The sequence below is a fragment of the Lacerta agilis genome, chromosome 18 (assembly GCF_009819535.1).
Source record: "Lacerta agilis isolate rLacAgi1 chromosome 18, rLacAgi1.pri, whole genome shotgun sequence".
In the NCBI taxonomy this organism is placed as follows: Eukaryota; Metazoa; Chordata; class Lepidosauria; order Squamata; family Lacertidae; genus Lacerta; species Lacerta agilis.
Window position 1 is genome coordinate 11,536,211 of NC_046329.1, and position 24,515 is coordinate 11,560,725.

The 24,515-nt window shown below is 51.5% G+C and overlaps 3 protein-coding genes across 3 annotated transcripts; 2 read left to right on the forward strand and 1 right to left on the reverse strand.

Moving 5' to 3' along the window:
- Positions 1 to 8,328: 8,328 nt before the first annotated feature.
- On the reverse strand, positions 8,329 to 13,649 carry NDUFA11 (NADH:ubiquinone oxidoreductase subunit A11). Its single transcript, XM_033136592.1, has 4 exons — positions 13,539 to 13,649; positions 11,990 to 12,082; positions 11,281 to 11,403; positions 8,329 to 8,622 (listed from the first exon to the last, which is right to left on the reverse strand). The coding sequence occupies exons 1-4, from the start codon at positions 13,618 to 13,620 to the stop codon at positions 8,510 to 8,512; spliced, it is 411 nt and encodes a 136-aa protein (XP_032992483.1). The 5' UTR covers positions 13,621 to 13,649; the 3' UTR covers positions 8,329 to 8,509.
- Positions 13,650 to 14,035: 386 nt separating this feature from the next.
- On the forward strand, positions 14,036 to 18,207 carry VMAC (vimentin type intermediate filament associated coiled-coil protein). Its single transcript, XM_033136820.1, has 2 exons — positions 14,036 to 14,263; positions 16,123 to 18,207. The coding sequence occupies exons 1-2, from the start codon at positions 14,052 to 14,054 to the stop codon at positions 16,451 to 16,453; spliced, it is 543 nt and encodes a 180-aa protein (XP_032992711.1). The 5' UTR covers positions 14,036 to 14,051; the 3' UTR covers positions 16,454 to 18,207.
- CAPS (calcyphosine) lies at positions 16,737 to 23,956 on the forward strand. Its single transcript, XM_033136943.1, has 6 exons — positions 16,737 to 16,811; positions 19,858 to 20,026; positions 20,991 to 21,090; positions 21,659 to 21,836; positions 22,868 to 23,077; positions 23,712 to 23,956. Exons 1-6 carry the CDS (start codon positions 16,737 to 16,739, stop codon positions 23,811 to 23,813), a joined length of 834 nt encoding a protein of 277 aa, XP_032992834.1. The 3' UTR covers positions 23,814 to 23,956.
- Positions 23,957 to 24,515: the final 559 nt, after the last annotated feature.

Sequence of the window (24,515 nt, forward strand, 5' to 3'; positions counted from 1 at the left end):
CAAGGCCATCTCCGAGGAAGATGCAGCGCTGAGCGGAGGATGGAAATCCGGCACTGAGATCAAAGCAGAGCCCCCTAGACCCACACGTGGGGGGCTGAATTGGCCCAGGGATTCGGTTGTTTCAAAGCTGCCCCCCTCCCCAGTTAAAAGCAATGATCTCCCTTCTTCCGGAGGGGAAAATGAGGAGCTGGTCCTTTGCAAATTTCAAAAAGCTGGATCCCTGAATCGCTTTTAAAAAAATGGCAACTTGCAAAAAAAAGGAATTTCAGTTTGCAAAAGGGAAAAAAACCTACTCAGAATTAATCCTTCCGCAGAGCTGAATCCGGTGGGTGGGCTATAGTAGGAATTTATATTTTATATTTCTGTTTCTACTGTTCTGCATTTAATCTGAGACCGTTATAGACATACAGTTGTACCTGCTTCAGGTTGAGTACTTTTCGGGTTACGTATGTTTGCGGTTACGTACAGCGACCCGGAACCAAGGGAGACCTGGGTTCGGATCCTCACTTGTTAAGTCACAAGCGTTCTACTTCGCAGGGCTGCTGTGGGGATTAAATGAGGGAGAACCCTCATTTAGAAATAATAAATAATAACAATTATTATTATTATTATTATTATTATTATTATTACACATGCCACCTCAAGCTCCTTGGAGAACCAAGGCCGGGGTGTTAATGCAAGAAATGAATAAAACGGACCCATCTCCCTGCCTTGTTTTTTTTTGGGGGGGGGCATATTTGCTCTGTTCCCAACAACCCTGCGAGGCGGGACGGGTCCTGTTCCCATTTTACAGGACTGTAAAATGTCCAGAGAGGCTCCAAATTATCGGCAGACACCTATCAGCCTAACAGCCGAGAAACGAAGGAGCACAAATGGCCCCGAGCCGTGTTTCGAGAGGCCGGGGCACGGCGCCAAAAGGGCGCCTCTGAGCACGTGGGGAGCGCATGCAGAAAAACGGACCTGGAATTCGGGAGCAGGATTTCCTCAGCCGCCTCCAGAGCAACTCGCTCCTGCCAAAGTCGTTTCGCCAGAAGGATTTGAAACCTTACACCCACTGCGAAGAAAAAATAGAAAACGTCTCCAGATTAAATAAAACGAAGGCATGCAGGAATTTACTCGCTCCTGCGTCAGGGAACAAGCCTCCATCTTTTCCTGCGCAGAAACCCGGCAAAAATCGGTGCTTTGGGACCACGAACGGCCCCCAAAACAGAGAACGGGACTGGGTTTTTTTGTTCACAGTAAAGAGCAAATGCCATTCTATTATTATACCCAGATGCAGGGCAGGCGCTCTGAGTGTAGAAGGTCGTGCGGGTCTGTTGCAGCTGCAAAAGGCTGCAGACACAGAGGGCTTATCCATTGGGGATGTCTGCACCGACCGGCAGGGTGACAAGGGATGATGGCAGCCCCGCTGGATGGCCGGACCTTCTGCATGCAGAGCACCTGCTCTGGCGCTGGGTGGTTCTCTTAAAAACCAGGTTTCTGGTCCTCGATGTTGTGAGCGAGGGAATGGAGATCCGCTTTGTATCGCCTGCACTGGCAGGCAGCAGCGGCTGCCCTACCTTGAAGGAGGGGGGCCTTCTGTACTCGGAGCAGCTGCTTGACCGCTGAGCTCTGGTCTTTTCCAAGGTGAGTCTGAATACAAGCAGAAGAAATGGAGGAAGCTGCGTTGGAGCATTGCTCTGCCTAGCTCAATACAGCCTGCACTGACTGGCAGCAGCTCTCCCGCTAGGGATCGGGAGAGGTTTGGACCTGGGGAACCTTCTGCATGCCAAGCATCTGCCCTTCCCTGGTCCTCAATATTATCAACAGGAGGCTGGTTTAAACGGGGCTGCAATCGGCCCACATAGCTCAGCACTGCCGGCACTGGCTGGCAGCAGCAGCTCTCTACAGTTTTGAGCAAGGAGTCTTTCCCCAGCCCTGACTGGGGACGGATCCCCCCCCCCCAAACCCTCTGCTCTGTACAAGACACTCGCCTTTGCAAGACAGTAGCTGCCAGTCGAGACTGGGCCCAGAAGGCTTCCCCCCCCCCCTCCCCGACCAGTGAATCCTTCCTGGCGGTGTTGGCCAGGGCAGCACAGTCAGCAGAGCCTGAAACCCATGATCTCAGGGTCATGAGTTCGAGACCAAGATCCCCGCATGGCCGGGGGTAGGACTGGATGACCCCTGGGGGTCCCTCCCGACTGCAATTCTAGGGCAGATGTTCCCTGCTCCTTCTTCCCTGTAGCCTGCCTGGAGAGGAAGAAACTTCCCCTATTTCACTTTCACCATTTTGGGTAGGTTGGGGGGCGGGCAGGGAGGGTGGGCCATGAGGGCCCGCTACCCGCTGGGGCTGGGGGGCCTGCCTGGGGCCCCCCCATGAGCTTGCCAGACCCCATCGATGTCCCACCTGCCTGACTCCCCACAAACCATTATTTTTAAAGGACACTCATGAATCTCTCCTGCCCCCCCCTTCCCCTGGCAACTGCCCCGCGAGGAAGGCTTAATTTATATTTATATTTAATATTAAAGCTTACAGAGAAAAATATAAAATACAAAATATCTTTCTCCCTTTTTCTAAGCAAACCAATACTTTTACACGGATGCAATGAAAACACAAAAGCGGGTGAGAGAAATAGAGAAGGACACGGAAAGGGGGGGCCGCCTTGGCACTCCAACCACTAGGCAACACTCTTGTTGGAGGGGGCAATTGCGCCCCCTTTCCTCTCCAACTCCCCCCACCCCAGACCCCCTCAGCTAGACACGCGTCACGTATGAACGAGGCAGGATGGCGTGCACGCGGGTAAGGAAACGCGGCGAGAGAAGAAGCGCGCGCGCGCGCACAGCCGGCCGGCGGGTGGAGAGGGAGGCCGCTGTCCTACCTGGCCGGGCTGTTGTCCCTTCTGCAGCAGCTGTTCCGTCCGCGCGTCCTCCTTCCCGGTGCGCACGTGCGTCCGCCTGGCCGCGGCTCCTTCTGCCTCGGCTGCCTGGAGGCGGAGAGCGCGCCTTCCCGGAGCCCATTGGCCGCGCCAGGCGGGCGGGTCCGCGGCCAGGGCCGCCTCCCAGCTCCCGGAGGGCGGGCAGGGCAGCAGCTGCCGCGGAGACGGGGGAGGAGGAGGAGGAGGAGGGCGCCCCAGGGCATACGCAGAGCGCGCCCGGCCCGAGCCTACTGCCAAAGGAAGGACAAGGGCGCCCCTGGGCATACGCAGAGCGGGCGCTGCCTCAGCATGCCAGCTTCCTCTTGCAAAAGAAGGGTGCCTCCGGACCTACGCAGAGCGCGCAGCTCCCCCCCTTGAAAAAAGGAAGGAAAGGGTGCCTCTGGGCATACGCAGAGCGCGCCCGGCCCAAGCCTGCCAAAGGAAGGAAAGGGTGCCTCTGGGCATACGCAGAGCGCGCCCGGCCCAAGCCTGCCAAAGGAAGGAAAGGGTGCCTCTGGGCATACGCAGAGCGCGCCCGGCCCAAGCCTGCCAAAGGAAGGACAAGGGTGCCTCTGGGCATACGCAGAGCGCGCCCGCCCCAAGCCTGCCAAAGGAAGGACAAGGGTGCCTCTGGGCATACGCAGAGCGCATCCGGACCGAGCCTGCCAAAGGAAGGACAAGGGTGCCTCTGGGCATACGCAGACCGTATCCAGCCCAAGCCTGCCTGCCGCCTCTCCCCCTGCAGCAAAGGAAGGACAAGAGTGCCTCTGGGCATGCACAGAGTGGGTGCCGTCTGAGCATGCCAGCTTCCTCTCCTCTTGCTGGGAAAGGGCGCCTCGGGGCATACGCAGAGCGTGCACCGCCTAAGCCTGCCAGCCGCCTCTCCCCTTGCATGAAAGGGCCACCTCTGGGCATGCACAGAGTGTGGCCCGAACCTACAGGGAGCCAGAGAAGCGACTCGCAGGAATGCGTTGCCCCCAAGGCTGCGCAACCCATTCACACATGCACTCAGTTGCTGTTTGGGGGCTCTCCACCTGGGGAGGGGGGGGGATCTGGGTGCGAGGACAGGAGACTGAGCTTCCTGCGATTCTTAAATAGAGCCTCCATGTACAGAGCCAGTCTACCACAGAGCAACAGCAGGAGAAGCCCTGATGCAGCTGTTCAGGAGGCAGGAGCAGGATCCGCACCCAGGGCAGAGGCGGGAAACAGCTGCTGTGATTAACCCCTCGCCACCCACCCGCAGGGCCTGGCTCCTTGGCCAACGCCATGTTGCAACGGCCTCCTCCTCCTCCTCCTCCTCGCATTTCCCCTGCGGAAGCAGCTCTAACCTCCAAGCAGCCGTTCGGAGAAGGGATTGCAAAGCCTGGCCCGCCCCTCGCACCCGCTGCCTGGAAGGCGAAAGCTCTTCCTCCCTCCCGGGTAACAAAACTAGAATTCGTGGGCCTCCCGTGAAGTTGAAGGTTGGGAGATTCAGCTTGGTTAAACTGGGGAACTCCCTGCCACAAGACCCGCCTTGGCCAAGCACAAATTCCTGCATCCAATCTTAGAATCGTGTAGGTTTTCCTCCTGAGCCTTCCAGCTCCAAACACAGAAGATAATAATAATTATAATGATGATGATGATGTAAAGATATTGACCCCAATACATGAGGAGTCGGGGGCCCTATTAAATCGCCCCTTTTCAAAGCGGATTAAGGGCGTTACGCACATTTATTAATTATATCTATTAATTACAATAATTGATTGGAATCATAGAACTGCCGAGTCGGAAGGAACCCTGAGGGTCATCCAGGCCAACCCCCCTGCAAGGCAGGAATCTTTTTGCCCAAAATTCAGGATTCGAACTCGTGACCCTTAGATCGAGCCTCTTGCCGACTGAGCTACATATTGCAGATTTAAAGATTTATCTGCTTTCCAGGGGGCAGATTTGGATCCTCAAGCCTTCTGCGGCCCCCCAAAAGCTTTTGATCTGGCCCTCCGGGCTCTCTCATTGGCCTGGCTCCTCCCCTTTGAGCTTCCTTCCCTGCCCTCGAACTCGGCTCAACCTTGAAGGGAACCTCCATGGACAGAAACAGTCTACCTTCGACCGCCAAACGAGGACAGGAGGCTCTTGAAGTTTGCGTCCCATTTTGGGGAGGCTTCCCGTTTGGGGGGGGGCAGGATCCTGGGCTCGACAGGGGACCCCCTTGGCCTTGGGGCCTGATCCAGCCGGATTTCTGTCACCGGGCCCGAAGCTCAAAGTCGCCGTGACTTCTAGGCCGCGTCTCCCCGGAGATGCCGACCCGGGAACGTCACACGCCCTGAATAAACTGGGGAGGCCCAAAAATAGATCCCCCACCCCAACCCGGGAGACGAGGCCGGGCGCCTGATTTGCCGGGAGCCGGCTGGAAAAGGGGGCACCTCCTCCGGCACCCCTGCCCTCGTGGATTCACGTGCCCTGGCCGTGGGGCAGCCCCGTTCCTGGTGCCAAAACTGTGTCACTGAATCCGCACCCGGTGCCCCCCGCCCCTGGCTGGGAAACGAGGGGCTATTAAAAGATTTAATTGGCACACGGCAAGGCAGGTATCTAGGGCAAAGGCGGGCGGGGGGGGGCGCATTCCCCTCCGGGGGTCCTGACCCCCATCGTCTGGGGTGGGGCAGCCCTTTTTAGCCTTGGGGGGCACATGCCAGGGGTAAGCGGGGGCGAAGGCGATTTTCCCCACTTTTGGGTGCCATGGGCAGTGGGGCGCAGTGAGCGGAGCATGAGGGGGGGGTGAAGGCCGGGGAGAGGGTGACCCTGAATTCAATTTGTTGCTTGTTTCTCTTTGGATTCTGTAGTATTATTTTCATGTTCAGTTTGACAAAATAAATTAATAATAATAATAATAATAATAATAATAATAATAATTCCATTTTGTAGCATTTCAACACATCCTTATTTTATTTTTGCTCTTCTGGCGAGCCATTCGACTTCCTCCTTACCGTTATTTCCTTTCTGTCGTGGCATCTGTATTTTTTTCCTACTTGCCTTTCCTCATTTCAATTGTCCCATTTTTAAAATAAATATAAGCAGGTTTTATGAATCATAATCGTCGCAAGTCTTTTAGATCAGTCCGGCTTCGTGTCGTCAATTGTTTGCAATTGTCCTTCAAATATTGTGCAAATTTACGCCAGTCCTTACCCCATTCCTGCCCCCCCCCCCCGGCTTCTAGGGCAGAGGCGGACGGGGGCCGCATTCTCTTTGGGGGGGTCCTGACCCCGATCATCAGCAGCTCAAGGGTGGGGGAGCCCCTTGTAGTCTGGGGGGGGCACACACCAGGGGTATGTGATTTCCCCCACCTTTGGGTCCCGTGGGCAGCGTGGCACAGTGAGCGGAGCATGGGGGGGCGAAGGCCTGGAAGAGGGGCGATCCTGGACTGGGGGGTCTGCCGCCTCCTCTCTACCTCGCAGGGTCGTTGTGCCCGAGAGCCACGTGAAATTACTGTATTTTCCTGTATTTAAGACGGCCCTATTTTTGAGCCCCAAATTAAGAAATAAATATATATTTATATAAATAATCGCAACATTCAGTGTACAAGACGACCCCCAGTTTTAAACTTAAAAATATAGTCTTCTACATGGAAAAATACAGTAAGTAGGTAAAGGCAGATTCGCACCAGCTTCTCTGTCGTCTAGCCAGGCGGGGAAGAGGCGCGATTGGGGTTCATGGACGAGGATGCTGTGGGGCAGGACGTGGGGAGACAGAGGGGCTTTGGGGTGTGTGTGTGGATGTTTGTGCCCCAAACTCCGCAAATAGTGGAATTGAGCCTCCTGGTCCAGGAGCAGTCTACCCCTCTCTAAGAAAACCACCAGGGGGCGGAAGGGAGGCTGTGGCCTTTATTCCAGGCGAGGGAAAGGTGGTTAGAGCCCCATGCAGGAGGCTGAACCCCTTTCTAGGTAGGGCTAAGAATGCGCCCACCCCCAAGTCCGAAACTCTGGATAGCCGCTGCTGCCGGTCAGTGTGGGGCTGCAGTCCTGAGCTCAACGCTCCCGCGAGCCTGGCAACTTCTGGTTCAAATTGCCCTCCATAAATGGATAGATACAGTTTTTCAAACCGCTGGTCTAAAAGAAGCCAGAACCTTGGGTCCTTGTACCTCAATATTGCCCACACGGGCTGGCAGCAGCTCCTCGGGGTTTGAGGTCTTCTCCTGAGTTCTGCCCGCTTCAAACTTCTTCTACAGCAAAGCTGTGGGTCTTCCTTGAAGAGCGAAACAGAAGTAGTTTGACCCGGGCAGAACTCAGGAAAAGACCTCGAACCCTGAGGAGCTGCTGCCGGCCCGTGTGGGCAATATTGAAGTACAAGGACCAAGGGTCTGGCTTCTTTTAGACCAGCGGTTTGAAAAACTGTATTTATCCCATTTATTAAAATTAAATAGTTTTAACTGGGTTTTGAATAAATGCGCTGTTCCTGTTTTGAATTCTACCCTGCTATTTTCTCTTTTTTATAATGCTTTATTCAATTTCCACAAAAAAATACAAGACATAGTAATTTATTCTTTTTTTTAATCAACCTCCCGCCTCATTTTCCGTGGTGTGTTTTTTTTTTTTTAAACATCTCACTGCAGCACCCTCTCTACCATGTCATTTTCCCGCATAGGGTGTCGCGCAATCTGAACGACGCTCTTGATGGGGGGGGGCAGTAATTAATAATAATAATAATAATAATTATTATTATTATTATTATTTATACCCTGCCCCTATGGGACCAAGAAGCTGGAGGCCTGAGGAGGTTTGGAACATCCTCTTTTCACGTGTTTTAATTGCAGGACTGAGATAAAAAAGGCAGAGTGAGATAATTAAAATAGATTTTCAACGATAAATAACCAATAGATTAAAATCGGACACGCAGTGGTAAAATCTAGAATATAAAGAACCGCAGAAAGGGTGACAGGGGGTGGACATGAAGTTTCGGCAGTGCTTTTTTCTGGGGGGACGCATACCCCTAAACATTTGGCGCATCTTTGTACTGTATTTATTTTCCCCATTTACTGTTGATTCTCTCGAGTCAAAATGAGAGAACCCCTAAACATTAAAAAAAAGCACTGAGTTTTGGTATTCCAAACTGGCTGTGCAAATTTATATCGTTATGATTTTGTAAAATGACTATTTGGACTAATGAAGGAATGCAGTACAATATCAGATTATCACACCCCGGACTCTCCGAAGGCACCCAAAGATATATAATTTGGCATGAAATCTGGCTTCTTTTTTTATCGTATTATAATTTGAAACGTTTTTAATGTGGTTTTTTGTTGGATTGCTAAAATGGAAAATGTAATAAAAAAAATTTTAATTGTAAAATGAGAAAATGGGGGGAAATGTGTTTTAAGACACATGTTAAGAGTTTTAGGGTCTGTCTGTATAGGGCCGCTCCCTCTCTTCCTACAGTCTTGGCTCAAGGAAGTCACAAATAGGAATTTTGCAGGAACCGCTAACGGTCAACGCTTTTATTTGCAGGACAAGATTCTCTTGGGCCGGCCGGCTCGCAGTGCCGGGATTTCCGGCTAAAGTCCTTGTCTGCCCCGCGGTCCATGCCCCGGGACGTGGTGGGTGGCGATCGTGCGCCGAGGACGGAGGACGGAGAGGACAGCTCCGGGTTCAGAGTTCGGGAGGCCCCAGCCAGCGCCAGCCTTCCTTCTTGCCGACTTTGGCCAGGAAGGCGGCCGTGCCCAGGCCCACGCAGGCGGCCGTGCCGGTGGCAAAGCTGTGGGCTGGAAGAGGAGAGAGAGGAGAGGTGAGAGGACTCTCAATTTGGGGGAAAAGAGAGATAAATGTTCAATGCACATCCTTTAAGCCAGTCATGGCCCTCCAGGTGTCTTGGGACTACAACTCCCATCATTCCTAGCTAACGGACCAGGGGTTAGGGATGATGGGAACTGTAGTCTCAAAACATCTCAAGTTTGGCCATGCCTGCGAAGTTTAATTTTTGTGTACAGATATTTACATTAGTATAACTCTTAAAAGTCACTTGTAACAAGACGAAGAAGGTTGGAAATTGGATCATTAAGAATACAGTGTAAGGTTTTATGGAGGTGCATAAACAAGCACTAAACAGTGCAACCAAGAGGGAGAGTGGAGGGAAATCAAGAAAAATGATGGCTTGGAAATTTGCTGATGATGCTTTGTTTTCCTCCCTGCGAGAAGCAAAGCTGCAGGGAACCAGGCAGAGGGCCTTCTCGGTGGTGGCACCCTCCCATCAGGGGTCAGAGAGATAAACAACTACCTGTCATTTAGAAAATACCTGAAGGCAGCCCTGTTTAGGGAAGTTTTTAATCTGTGACTTTGTATTGTATTTTAATATTTGTTGGAGGCCGCCCAGAGTGGCCGGGGAGACCCAGTCAGATGGGCGGGGTATAAATAATAAATTATTATTATTATTATTATTATTATTATTATTATTATTATTATTCGTTTTCTCATGTAGTGTTATTTTGTTGCTGTGATGTTATTTTTGGAAATTAATAAAATGTTATCAAAAGAAAGGAAGAGAGGAGGCCTGTCGTCCCACGGAGCGTAGTCGGACGGTGGAACTCCCTGCCACTGGAGGTGGGGAGAGCCCCAAAACTCGGATGCCTTGGAAAGGGGCATGGAAAAGGAATTGCAGGCTGGCGCCTTGCCAACACACCTTCAGCTGCCAGGCCTTGGACTGATTGACATCCGACTGTCTTTTAAAATGTGTTGTGGGATTATTGGGTCCTCTTTGCTTCTATTTTTATCATTTATTTTGCATTCTTATGCAGTCAAACCTCGGCCGTTGAACGTAACCCTTTCCGGAAGATCGTTTTGACTTCTGAAACTGGAAGGGGTTAATTAGCTAACCTATATATTTACCTGAATGTATTGTTAGTCCAGTGAATGTATTAAGTATAAAAGTGCCCCTGTTAAGCTTTTCTGTATGAAACTGCTCTGTAAAGCTGTGAACTTTGATCTGCATTGTACTTCTCTCTGGCAAGCTTTGCCTTACTAAGTGTCTGGAGATAACAGTAGACCTTACGCAGAGAGTACTGTAGCTGTCCTTCATTGAGAGGAACTGTTGTCTAGGTCAAGAGATAGGATGGCCTTGCTGGAAGTGCGCAGGAACCAACACTGGGCTAAATGTTCTTTTGCCTTATATGTCCTTTGCCTTATATGTATAACAGGAAATGTACAACAGGAAATGTTCCTTATATGGACAAGAGGAAGTTTTCTGGGGTGGGAAGAGAGCCAGAGAACTGTATAAGAACTGCTGGTAAACTGACTAACTTTTGTACTTGCTTGGCTATCTAAACACCGAAGTACCTCTGCATGCAGAAATTAAATCTTTCTCTCTCTGAAGCCAGAAGCCTCAGGTTTTTTTTTTTACTTCCATGTTTTCTCACCGGGCGCAACAATGGGAACCCGTAGGGGCAATAAGGCTCCATAACGTTCGGCAACCGAGGCGTGGCTTACGATTGGTTACGTTGGAGGTTCGGGTTCCGAAAACATCCAAAACCGGAGCATTTGCTTCCAGGTTTTCTGCGTTCGGGACCCAAACGTTTAAGAACTAAGCCGTTTGAAAACCAAGGTTTGGCTGCATTGCTATTTTCTTAGGGCAGCATACACTTCTAAATCATCATCATCATCATCAAACAGTTTCTCAAATATACAGAGCCCTTCTGCAACAGGATACGGGGTCAAAGCGTATTTGGGGAAACAGACTTGGAAATGGAAATGGAGCAGGAATCTTGGGAGGCAATTCCAAATTTTCAGGAACAAGCATTTAATGAGAGAAGTGCAATTACAGTCTCCGGAATCTGCGTTTTCAATGGGAATCAGGGCTTGGAGGAGAAACCGTTAAGGGGATTTCTCTTAGCGGCAATTAATGGGGTTTCTGGCACGTTTCCGCCCTGTGGAACGCCCTCCCGCCAGGTGTCAAAGAAATATTGTTAACAACTATTTGACTTTTGGAAGACATCGGAAGGCAGCCCCGTTTAGGGAAGCTTTTAACATTGGACGAATTATTGTATTTTAATATTTTGCTGGAAGCCGCCCAGAGTGGCTGGGGAAACCCAACCAGATAAGCGGGTTAGTTAGTTATAAATAAATATTATTATTTAAAAACTGAGCCAGCAACTGAGGCCAGTGAGAGGAGCGCACAGCACAGAGAGGTATCTCCAGGAGAAAGGAACGGTTTCCTTTCGTTCCCAAAATCCCCAGGCGACCAAAGACCAGTTCCAATTTTTTTTTTTTTTTTTTGGTGGATCTCTTCCTAAGAATCTGCCGTTGCAAGTTGTGTTGCATGGACGGGAACGCTGGCGTGTTTTTTTTTTGGGGGGGGGGTCTCCGGGGAAATTGGAAGAACGAAAAGGGAAACATGGGCCAAATGTGAATGGGGATGGCGGGCGACCGACCTCTGGCTCCCCAGATGGCGCCCGAGGCGCAGCCTCCGATAAAGTAGTTTGTGGGGTCCTCCGGGTTGTCTCGGAGCTGGGCGCTGAGGCAAGTGGTGACCCCGAAAACGGCCCCCAAGGTGGCTGCAGAGACAAAAAAAAACAAACAGGCAGGGGGGAGAAGAAATCGAGAGAATCGAGAGAAAGCAGGAGCACTGCATCTGGTTAGAGCCTCTTTGGAGAGCTGCTGCTGCCAGCCAGTGTAGGCAATACTGAACTAAGCAGACTCTATATAAGGCAGCCCTATTATTCCTATAGCAGCACCCCCTCCCCAAGCAAAGTTCAAGTTTCGCTCTCGGAGTTTGAGAGCCGCTCCATTCGACCTTGCCCTGGTTTGTTCGCAAAGCAAGTCTGATTAATTACAGAAGTGCCAGCTATAAGTAGAACTTTATATGATTATCACCAGTGCTTTTTTCCCCTAAAAAAAAAAAGATTTGTCCTGTTCAAACTGAAATACTGCCCCTCAATGAGGCCAAACTCAGATTCACAAAATGTTTGGGGTATGCGTACCCCTGCGCCCCCCCCCCCCAGATTATTATTCTTTAGATTTTGTGCTAACTATGCCCCTAGAGGCTCGCTTATCTACATGAATAAACGCGGCTTCTCGTTCTCCTCTCCCAAATATCAAGCGGGCTGGACTGCTGCCGACCAGAGTCCGTGCGGGACTTACCCATGAGGACAGTTCCGGTGGTCGCCCTCTGAAAAGCGCCCAGGGCCGTCTCGGACGGGAAGAGGGTCACGCGGTAAGCAGATCCCACCAGACCTGCAGGGAAATTGGAAAATTTTGCATAGGAAAATACATTCTTTATTCTTCTTCTAAAACGTGGGTAGGCAAGCTAAGGCCCAGGGGCCGGATCCGGACCAATCGCCTTCTCAATCTACAGGAACCAGTGTTTTTTTAACTTGAGTAGAATGTGTCCTTTTATTTAAAACGCATCTCTGGGTTATTTTTGGGGCATAGGAATTCGTTCATTTATTTCCCCCAAAATATAGCCCGGCCCCCAACAAGGTCTGAAGGGCAGTGGACCGGCCCCCTGCTGAAAAAGTTTGCTGACCCCTGGATTAATTTGTTCCACACTTTAAAGAATAACCCCTAAAACAGCAATTGAACATGAATTTTACTATCTTAACGAGAACATTGAGCCATAAATTGAAAGCAATAATCAATGTACTGTACTAAAAAATAAATAAGACAGTATGGTAGATGATAAAATGAAAATCAAACTTTTTTCTTAGCTGCACTGATGACAAGCCAGAAATATAATATATCTTCGGCTGCTTTTAAAAAACTGGTCCTCCCTTAAAAAACGAGGAACTGTGCCTCTCTCTTGTTTTCTTTCTTGGGTTAGTCTGACTGTACCAGGAGCTGAACTTTCCTTGGTTGCTGTATTATTATTATTATTATTAACAACATATTTTTTTATTAAAGATTTCTTGGTTTACAAAAGTATGTGCAATGTCTCTTTTTTTCAAGTTACATTTTCTACATTTCCCACACCTGGCAAATCTTAGGATGACCCACAAGCCTCCTCAGCCTGCAGGAACGGGGCTAATCTGGAGTCACTCTGAATTCACCCCGGAGCCACAATGCGGCTAGTCCAGAGCCACCCCACACCGAACCTGCCAGCCAGCCAGCGGGACCTTGATTGCTGCAAACAGGACTAATCTGCAGCCCGTGTCAACACGGCTCATTCGTTACCATTATCAAATTTAATTACTTTCAAGTTTATATATGCCCTTCAAACAGATCCTGGATAAGGACTGCGCCAAAACACAAGTAGGGGCTCTCATCCCGCGCAAAAACGGCGCCCACTTCAGGGCAGCAGAATCCGGAGTCACTTCGAATTGACCCAAGGCTTTGTCCTGGGGGGGGGGTCCTTCCTCATATCACCCCCGATGCATTGCACAGCATGAACAGAGCCTCTCGTCCGTCTCAGGGCAAAACCTGATCATCCCCCCCCCCACTCCCATTTGCGTGAACAGAACTAATCCGGAGTCACTCCGAATTGACACCCCCCCCGGGGACGTGGGCTTCGCGGGGTTCTCCCCCGCCCCCATGCGTCGCAAAGCGTGAACAAGGGCATGTCCTCTGTCTCGGGGCAAAACTCGCTCCGGTTCGTGTGAACGCGGCTAATCCGGAGTCGCTCCGGGAGGGAGGGGCGAGCGGCTCCCCGCACACAGGCGCCTCCCCCTCTCCGTCCGCGCCCCCGCCTCCTCACCGATAATGGCCCCGAGGCGCGTCGTGAGCCAGGTCTTTCGGGCGCAGTCGCTGCCCTCCGGGATGTCCCAGTAGTCTGCCATCTTGGCGGCTGCCAAACTCGCGAGACTCCGGCGGGTTTACTTCTCGCGGTGGGGCGGGGCAGCGAATGGTGGACCAATTGTCGCTGCGGAAATCGGGATTGATGCAGAGGCCGACCAATGAAATGTGGCGTGTGGGCGGGCTGAACACGCTTCCACCCTTCGACGTGCCGACGGGCGACGTTCTGGCGAACGGCCTCCCTTCAGAGGAAGGCCATTGGCTGCGCGCCAGGTGGTGGGCGGGGCGTTCGAGCCTCACGTTCAGGACGTGGCTTCCCCTCACCGGGTGAGCTCCATTGGCTGCGTCTGGGGAGGTGGGCGGGTCGTGCGCGAGCTACGTCGCCTCTGACTGGCTCCCCGAACCCCCTGCGAGGCTCCATTGGCCGCGCGCTGGGCTGTGGGCGTGTCTTTCCGGGCCGCGCTGTCCGGCCGCGATGGCGTCTTCTCCTCCTTCCGCGTCTCCGCCGACGCCGGTGCAGATCCGGGAGGCGAACGCGCACCTGGCGGCGCTGCACGGGCGCGTGGCCGAGCTGGAGGCGCGCCTGGCCGCCGCCGAGGAGACCGTCCGGGGCCAGGCCAAGAGCCTCATCCGGAAGGACGGAGAGACCCGCAGGGCGATGGACGAGCTGGGCCGGGAGAAGGCCAGGTAGGGCCGGCCGGGGAGCCTGAGGACTAGCGCCTTGGGCAGAGGAGGAGGAAAGGGGATGAGCAGGGAGATGGACCTTGAGGACTAGCGCCTTGGGGGGTAAAGGAGCCAAAGGAAAGGGCCGTGAGGACTAGCGCCTTGGGGGGTAAAAGGCCAGAGTGGCAGGGCCATGAGGACTAGCGCCTTGGGCAGAGGAGGAGGAAAGGGGAAGCAGGGAGATGGACCTTGAGGACTAGCGCCTTGGGAAGTAAAGGAGCCAAAGGAAAGGGCCGTGAGGACTAGCGCCTTGGGGGGTAAAAGGCCAGAGTGGCAGGGCCATGAGGACTAGCGCCTTGGGCAGAGGAGGAGGAAAGGGGATGAGCAGGGAGATGGACCTTGAGGACTAGCGCCTTGGGGAGTAAAAGAGCCAAAGGAAAGGGCCGTGAGGACTAGCGCCTTTGGCAGAGGAGGAGGAAAGGGGATGAGCAGGGAGATGGACCTTGAGGACTAGCGCCTTGGGGGGTAAAAGAGGCAAAGGAAAGGGCCGTGAGGACTAGCGCCTTCGGCAGAGGAGGAAGAAGGTAGCAGGGAGGGGAACCTTGAGGATGTTATAAGAATTACTGTACCTGAAATGCCACTGCTTCATATGGAAGTCTGTGGCGATACGGAGACTCAATAGTTGATTCTAGGTTCAAAGCTCCGGTCGGGAAAATGACAGAGACCAACAAGTTGATCAGGCAAAACAATACTGATCCTTTATTTAGACACAGGAAAAAAAACTACAGCTGTAGGGTCCCTGCCTTCTAAGAAAAGGGAAAGGGGCCCCGATAAATGGGAAACCCTTAATATTTATACCCTCCTATTCCCATACAATCCAATGGTGGCTGGAAGGTGTGAAAAACAAGGGTCTTACACGGAAATTGGATAGTTCATGGAAATAATGGGTGTCCTTTTCATGTGGAGGGGTGTCAAATGTTCTTCCCCTTATCTTCCTATGCGAGACAATAGCTGCTAGCTCATCAAAGGAGTAGATTGACAGCCCTGCTGAGAATTTCCTTCCTGAGGGGTGATAGGTGATAAATTCCTGAGGGGTGATTTGCAAATGGAATGAAGAGGAAGATGTTTGAAAGCTGTGCCAGTGGATCATGGCATCAAAGAGGAGGATTCTGGGAACTGGAGAATCGGGCCTCATCTCCAGTCCAGTTACCCCTCTCTGTTCATGGCTGAAATGGTAAAACTGGACATGCCCTGGCATCGCCTCCCCCCCCCCCCTTGTAATTCTTATAACAAGGACTAGCGCCATGGGGAGTAAAAGAGGCAAAGGAAAGGGTCATGAGGACTAGCGCCTTTGGCAGAGGAGGAGGAAGGTAGCAGGGAGGGGAACCTTGAGGACTAGCGCCTTGGGGAGTAAAAGAGGCAAAGGAAAGGGCCATGAGGACTAGCGCCTTCGGCAGAGGAGGACGAAGGTAGCAGGGAGGGGAACCTTGAGGACTAGCGCCATGGGGAGTAAAAGAGCCAAAGGAAAGGGCCGTGAGGACTAGCGCCTTTGGCAGAGGAGGAGGAAGGTAGCAGGGAGAGGAACCTTGAGGACTAGGAACCTTGAGCTTCTCTCGGTTTCCCTTTTCTCCTTTCAAGGCGTCCTGAAGGCTCCCAAAAAACAAGGCGGCGTTCCATCCTTCCCCTTCTCCCCCCTCCCAAAAGGATAGGCTGCCGGAAGAATCCGCCTTTAAAGAGAGAGGCAGGGTGGGAAGAAAGAGGACCGGCAGCTTGAGCCTCTCGCGTTTTTAAGAGGAAAAGTTGAGGACTAGCGCCTTAATTTCCCCGCACCACCCAACCTCACTGCTGCTTCTCCTCCTCCTTTCTCCCCCCCCCTCCCAAAGGGAAATTGCCGCCCTGGAGGAGAAGCTGCGCTCGTCCGAAGACCGCGTGCAGGAGCTGCTGGGCGTCATCCGGGAGAAGGAGGGCCTGATCCTGCGCCTCCGCCACCGCAGCCGCCTGCTGAGTGAGATCTGCCGCTGCCGGCCCGTGCTGGACACCCTCCTGGCCCAGATGTCCGAAGGGGAGAGGCTGGGGCACGACAGCGGCGGCAGTTCCCCGGACTCGAGCGGCCACTTGCTGGACTCGAACTGCGTCCCGGACGGCGCCAGGGACTTCTCCCTGGGCGACGACCCCCAGGATTCAGACAAGGCTCTTTTTGGGACGACGGTCTGAGCACAGGTGCGAGCCGCTGTTGGAGGGGTCCGGAGTGGGGTGGGGAAGCCCCTGTTGAAGCCGGACATTTTGGAATTATTTGCACCCTCCTGGCATCAACCGGTTCGCCCTCCGGTCTTGTCCTGCACCTAAAGACAATTTGCTTGAGGACTAGCAACTTGACTTCTCTCTCCCCTCCCGACGGCAGCTGAATGAGCGTTCCTGGAAAGCGGGGGGGTTCGGAGAAGCCTGCAGGATCAGGCCAAATGGGGGCCCACCTGCTCCCACAGCCTCTCCTCACAGGATGCCGGCCAGCTGGGAAGCCCAGATCCGAGTGCGAATGCTGCAGATTCAGAAGCGTCGCTGCCTCTGGCCCCTGGTGGGCAGAGCAGAGCCGTTCTGGCTTAGCAGCCATCTAGATAGCCCTTTCTCCCCTTCCAGGGATTTGTCTAGTCCTCTTTTTGAAGCCATCTAAACCGCGGGGGTCCTCTCCCTGTGGCAGTGAGTTCCACAGGTTAACTGGGTCGCTTTTTGTGTATTTCTCAGCAGCCGTGGCTCACGATTCTGCACACCAGCACCAAATATTTTTAAGGGAAGGTGTCTTTGGTGGCATTTAATGTGGGACTGACTGTGATTTCCCCTCTCCGTGTTAACTCGTCTAGAGGAATCTTGCCGTTCTGCATTTTGGAAGGGAGTCCCGGGGGGTCATCTAGTCCAACCCCCTGCGACGCAGGAATCTTTTGCTCGAACTCAAGACCCTGAGTGTCTCATGAGCTATTCCGTCCCAGACCAGAAATACAGGAACCTGATCTCACCGTGCACCCTGATTTTCCTGGACTGGGTGGGGGCCGTTACAGTCCCTGCGGCAGCTCTCCCCCCCCCCCTCTACCTCAGATAAGTGCAGGGAGCAAGCCCCAGCTCGGGAGTCGGAGCACCTGCCTGGCATGCAGAAGGAGCCCAGGGTGCCTGTTTAAAAAGGCTACCTCTATTGACACCACAAGGACTGGAGAAGGCTAGTTTCTTAGGTTCCTCTTGCAGCCTTTATTGAGGGCCATGAGGTCTGGAAGCTTGGTTTTAGTTTAAAAAAGAGGTTGGGGGGAGCACATGTTCTGCATGCAGAACGTCCCAGGCTCAACCCCCTCCAACTCTATGCAAGGCCATTTCATGTGTCCCAGTTTGAACCATGAGATCTGGAAACTTGTTTTTAAAGTTGGCGCCGGGCGTCTGGTATCAGTGCAGCATTCTAGATTCCTATTCACCCTTTTTAATGGGAGATAGCATTCCCTTTTTTTTCCAGTGATGTGTCTTAACAGGAAAAAAGGGCCTTCAATTGGCCCTTTGGTTCCGAACAATGGGGACTAGCATCCTGCTGGTTTTTTTAAAGGAACTCGGGTCCCAGCCTTCTGCTGCCTGTCCGTGCTGGCAATACTGACTTGGATGGGGGTGGATTCTCTTTCCCTTGGCCATCTGTCAGGGATTCTTTAGCTGCCGTTCCTTCAATGCCCAGAGGGTTGGGCTAGATGACCACTGGGAGCCCCTTCCAACTTCTGTGCTTCTTTGCCTCCATTTCTATTTTTTTTGTACCCATTTCCTTGACTTACTCATCAACCCAGAGCTCGAGAGACAGACTGTTACCACGTTCACAGGTCAACCTTGCGCCTGGCTTCACTTTCAAGTGCCTATAACTCGGGGATTTGTTACACCGGAAACCTCTATTTAAAACTGTTCCTCTTCTGTTAGAGCCAAATAATAAACCTATTTTGGTATACTCTGAATCTGTGTGCTTTGCGAGTCTTCGTTCCTAGTCGTTCAGAAAGCAGCCGATGTAAAAATCAAGTTTGGGAAAAGGGATCTCGGAAATACCTGCCCAGGTAGCTTCCTGTCTGTTCCTGGGAGGAAGTGTCACAAAAAGATACAACTATCAAGCGCATTGTTTTCAATTCAGGGGCCGCATGCTCTCGTGGGGAGGCTTTTAGGGGCCGCATTTGGGAAGTGGGTGTGGCCAAAAGGGAAGTGGGCGGAGCAAGGGATGTGCCACTCAATGCTACATCAAGCCTGATGAGGAATGGTTGAAGGAGCTGGGCGTGTTTAGCCTGGGAAAGAGGAGACTGAGAGGAGATAGGAGAGCCATCTTCAAATATCTCGCAGGAAAGAGGGAGCAAGCTCGTTTTCTGCTGCTCCAGAGGGTGGGACTCGAACCCGTAACTTCAAGTTCCAAGAAAGGAGATTCCAGCTAAACATCAGGGAAAACTTTCCGGGGATAAGAGCTGTTTGGGACGGAAGGTGGTGGCCTCTCCTTCCTTGGAGGTTTTTAAGCAGAGGTCGGGTTGCCATCTGAGCTGAGATTCCCACATTGCAGGGGGGTCAGACTGGATGACCCTGGGGATCCCTTCCAACACTGCCATTCTATGATTGTATTATTCACAATGAACCTCTGGTCTGGGTTTGCTCCTCCTTTAATGTATTTGTTGGAAGCTGCCCAGAGTGGCTGGGGCAGAAATAATAAATTGTTGTTATTATTAAATATTACTCCTGAATTTCTAAATGTCCCAAAGCCTGTTGGCACAAGGGCTGTTGTACTTTTATTAAACAATGACCTGCATCTTTACAAAGCCGCTTCCTTGTTGCTTGCACCATAGGCAACCCCAGAATATGGAGCTCACCCACCACCCTTTACCCATGGCTAGACTCCTGCCATTAACATTCCTTTCTGTGATCTTAGAGCGGTAGCGTCTGGAGGGACCCCCAGGGGCCATCTAGCCCAACCCCCGCCTGGCAGGAATCTAGCTGAAGATCTTGGCGCTATCATATTCTTCTTGGCGATCCCTCGTAGCTGAGTAATATTGTCTTCCATAAACACAGTTTTCAAAAGTGAGTCTGTAAGTGACTGTGGAGGCCAATTCTGGATCCACACGTCCTTCCACAGTGGGGACATTGGTTTCCGGGCAGGAGTTGATCCCAGTGAAGGTTTGCTAAGCGTGGCTTCCTCTTAGCACATTTCTCCCTTTCGTCCTGAGTTTGAGTGTCTTCAAAGCCCATACAAAATACAAAAATCCCTTCCAGTAGCACCTTAGAGACCAACTGAGTTTGTTCTTGGTATGAGCTTTCGTGTGCATGCACACTTCTTCAGAAGTGATCGACATTTTCCAACGTTACACCATTGAGTTGGATTTGATGCCCCCCCCAGGGGTCATCTAGATCGACCCCCTGCAATGCATGGGGCTCAACGTGCCACCTTGGAATTGCACATTGCCCCTTCTGTGCCACCCCACAAATTATTATTTTCCCCTGGCCCTGCAAAAGATGCCACCAGGATCCTCGAGGTCTCCCAACCCAACGTGGCACACTCTCATTTTACTTTATTTTTTTACGTGGCAGGCTGAACTCCCTTGCTCTGCCAACCGCCGTGCCCGCCTGCCTGCCAGGCCTTCCCTTGGGCTGCCAGTCCGGCCCTGAAGGCGCCTCCTGGCAACCGGGGGAAATTGCTATGGAGACGTCTGCTAGCAAACTCAGGATCACAGCCAGCTCTGTGCAAGGAAGTTTGCCAGGCAGAGCTCAGACGCCTCCAGGAAGCCGAAGACGAAACACACCCAGGTAGGAGGTTTTGCAAAAAAAAACCCCAATAATAATGTCCTTTTAACTGCGCTCTCTAAACTGCTCCCAATAGTCCCATGGAAATCAAAGGGGTTTTTTATTACTTCCCCCTGAATGTTGGAAGCAAGCCTTTGCCTCACCCCGGCAGCAGAGTAAAGGTCCAGGAGAGCACTCTGCACGAGGCCAGAGGGCTTTTGCAGTGTCCTCCCGTCTCCCCTGGGTCTTGGGATGTTCTGGCCGGTTAGATCTCAGCCGAGGGAAGTCTTACAATTTAATTTCCTAAGGACCCAAGGAGGGAGATTTAAGTGGAGGGTGCAAAACCAAGTTGAGGTTCGGCCCTGTCCAAGATGCAATTCCGGGTTGTGGTCCGAGACGGATACCGGAGGAGCGGAGCCAAGAGCAACGAAGGAAGGAGGGAGCCGGGGGACGGGGAGTTTTCCAACATCCTGGAGGCTCCAGAGGGGGGCCAGTTTTTTACTTTTATCATCTACATTACTGCCTTGTACAGCACACTGATTATTGCTTTCATTTTATGGATCAATGGTCTTGTTAGATGCTTAAAATTCATGTTAAATTGCTATTTTAGGGGTTGTTTTTAAAAGTCTGGAAAGGATTAAAGCACGCCTTGGTTCTGGAACCCTTTGGTTTTGGGACGGACTTCCGGAATGGATTAAGTCTGAGAACCAAGGCAACACTGTATTCTTAAATACTCTGGCCTCCTAGACGGCACCCGAACCACAGCTGATGGTAGCGAAGGGGTTTCGGGGACCATTTGCTCCCGAGCATTGCAGAGGGGTGGGCTGGATGATCCTTAGGGGTCCCCTCCAAACTCTGATTATACGAGAAGACACCGTGGGCCCGCAATGACTGAACATTGGGTGCGACCCATTAATTACAACACATTTTAGCAGAGTGAGAGGGAAGAGGGGCCCGATCCACCCTGTGTGTCTTTTTCCCTCTGCAGACTTTCCCAGCGCAGAGGTAAAAATGGAGACAGGTGCCATGGCGAAACTCCGGGCAAAGTGTCTGGAAAGAGGAGCCTCGGGGATTAAGGGGCTGGCCAGGTACGTAAAGGACATTTGCTCTGTCTGACAGCCGTTACTCGTTCTTGCTCTCATTTTGACTCAAGAAAATCACCATTTTATAGTTCAAATCGGGGGAAATAAATGCAGTAAATGGACAAAAGTACAAATGATTCACAAAATGTTTAGGGGTACGCGTAGCCCTGTGCCCCCCCCCCGAAAAAAGCACTGCTGAAAACCATTTGTTATCTTGTTCAGAAATATCAGCATGTTTTAATTGCCCCCCCAGCTTAGCGATTTAAATTTAATTGCAAACAGCTGTTTCACCAGTAAGATTTCTGTTTCATCTTTCTCTAGACCGCTTTGAGGTTTGTTAATTTTACACTCAAGCAAAATACATAAAATAAAATACCGTATTTTCCCATGTATACGACACCCCCTATTTTTTTGAACCCAAAATTAAGAAATAATTAATTGCAACATTCCGTGTATAAGACCACCCCCAATTGTAAACTTAAATTTTTTTGGAGTGGGGGAATATAGTCTTATACACGGGAAATACAGCAAATATCTCACGGAGAAGCAAAACCTTCCTTTTCTCCTCTTGCAGGTTTTTCCGGGTCATGGACGACGACCGGAGCAAAACTTTGGACCTGGAGGAATTTGTGCAGGGGCTCCGCGACGCAGGGGTCCCCCTGGAACGGGGCGAAGCGCAGGAGATTTTTGCCTTCTGCGACAAGAACCGGAGCGGCAAGCTGGACTTCGACGAGTTCCTGGAGGCCTTGCGGGTGAGCGAGTCTTCTTCCCCGCCGTTCTAAGGTAGACTGCCTCCATCCATGGAGGCTCCATTCACACGCCGCCGCAGCAGCAGAAACTCTCTGCAACGGGCCTTGCTTGTTTTTATCCTTGTACTTTATTTTGTGAACCGCCCCGGGATCTCATGACGAAGGTTGGTAAACGAATCAAACAGATAAGTAAATTCAGAAGCAGCTGGCCCGCTGCGGTGGGAGAGCTTAGAAGCTACACCCTCCTCCGTTAAGTTGTACCAACCCTCTTGCCAAAGTTGGTGGTCGTCCCTGCCTCCTGTGGCAGGGAGTTCCACTGTTTAACTCTGCACTTCATGAAGAAGTTCTTCCCTTTATCCATCCCAAATTTTCCAATGCTTGGCTTCAGTGTATGCCCACGAATTCACTTGTATTACAAGTTTTATTTCTCTGCGCCATTTTTTAAAATAAAGCCTGCATCCCATTGCGCCCGTTTTCCTTGAACTAAAAAGGTCGCAAAACCTCCTTTATCCTTCCCATCCACACTGCTGCCTCTGATGAGCAACTCTAAACAATCACAGGCAACAAGTGGCTAATAAGAATATTAGTAACTAATATCTAATTCCGTTCAGTGAACGACGATAGACTCTCTGTGCAATTCTATTACATATTTTCTGTTTAAGTTGGAACTTCTATTTTTGCAAGGTTTGCAACTGCTGAAAGGCTTGTTTGCCTCTGTGATATTATTTGACTATTTGTTCTAATTTGGTTCATGCATCAATCATATATCTATCTATGCATCCACACACACACGTTACTAATATTCTTATTAGCCGCGTGTTGCCTGTGATAGTTTAGAGTTCATCTATTTATGCAATACAGGGAATTTCCTGTTACATCCCCTTAGTAACTGGCATTGAGGGTAGACTGCTCCTGGCTGCGGAGGCTCCACTGAGCATTTGCCATTGATAAACGGACACCTGGAACAGAGAGGAACGAGTTTCAAAAGCAGAAAACACCACCTTGCCTCTCTTTCTCTCTGCTTCTCCTCCCAGCCCCCCATGTCCAAAGCCAGGAAGGAGGTCATCCATCAGGCCTTCCAAAAACTGGACCGGACGGGCGACGGCCTGGTGACGGTGGAAGACCTCCGCGGGGTCTACAATGGCCGCTGCCACCCCAAGTTCAAGAGTGGCGAGTGGACGGAGGAGCAGGTCTTCCGTTCTTTCCTGGACAGCTTTGACTCCCTGGACGATAAGGATGGGAAGGTGAGAGGGACACCCAGGGTCATCTAGTCCAACCCCTGGCAATGCGGGAATCTTTTCCCCAACAGGGGGCTCGATGGGCTGCTGGCCTGATCCTGCACAGCTCTCTTCTCAGGTGCTTTGGGATGGAGCAACCTGCAGTTTTGCCCGCCGCTCCTCCCACCCGCATCACCAACCATTGCCCATGCTGGCTTGCTGGCCTCTGGGGGTCCGAAAGCCCAGGGGCCACAGATTGCCCTGCCTAGACATAAAAACCTGGCTGGTTTTCACCTTATGCGGAGAACTGTTGCAAGCTGCCCAGAGTGGCTGGGGCGACCCAGTTAGCTGGGCAGGTTAATAATAATAATAATAATAATAATAATAATAATTATTATTATTATTATTTAGGGGGGAGGCCACAGATATTTGCCCTGCCTGGACAGAAAAACCTAGTTGGTTTTCACCTTGTATTTTTACGCCGAGAACCGCCCCGAGATCTATGTGCCCCGAGCACTTATATAACAACCACCCTAGAATCCGGGAACTTCAGAGTTGGATGGGATCCCCGAGGGTGCTCTAGTCTGACCCCCGGCAAGGCAGGAATAAATGGTCACGAGGGTGATAGGCAGCAGACCCTCAAGGCTGTTCGTTCCCACAGGTGACGGCCGAGGAGTTCCTGAACTACTACAGCGCGGTCAGCGCCTCCATCGACAGCGACGAATATTTCGTGGACATGGTGAAAGGCGCCTGGAAGATTTAGCGAAGAGGGAAGAAAAACCCAGCCAAGCAAGCAAGACTTATTGTTACAAGTTTTGTCTCTTTTTTAATGTAATTCCCAAATACATCTGATATGACAATTGTACAGAAATCTTCCAAAACACAGGGGGCGTTGTCTGGGTCTTTTGCTTTGGGGGGGGGGGAGGGAATTGCATTTTGCTTTTTTTTTCAAGTTGTCACTAGTTGGTCAGGCAGTTGTGGGGGGGGGGGGGAGGAAGGAAAAGTTTCAACGCAGCCTTGTCTCTGGCCCAGCCAACCTTCCTCCATCCCTGGGGGAGAGGAATAAGGGTGCCATAATAAAATGCAGGACCAGGGAGGGGGGAGAGAAAAGGGGGGGGACTGGTGTTTTCTGACTGGCTAAAGTATGCAGAGGAAACGAGAGAGTATGCAACAGGAAATTGTTTTAAAAATTGACCTTCCTGTCCACCCTCTTTCGCCGCAAGTGACCTGCGTCCAGCTCCAAACCACATCCATAAATAGCTGCCTGATATATATATGTGTTTGTGTGTGTGTGTAATTTCTCCCCCCCCCCCAAAAAAGGATGAACTCTGCAGGAGGAAAACTGTTTAAACACATTCAATGCAACGTTAACCATTGGAAGCGGCTCCCCTTTTGAGCGCTGCTGCCCTCTGGCAAACCCTTTCGCACATGCGAGACCCAAATGGGGGAGCCCTCAGGACTCTCG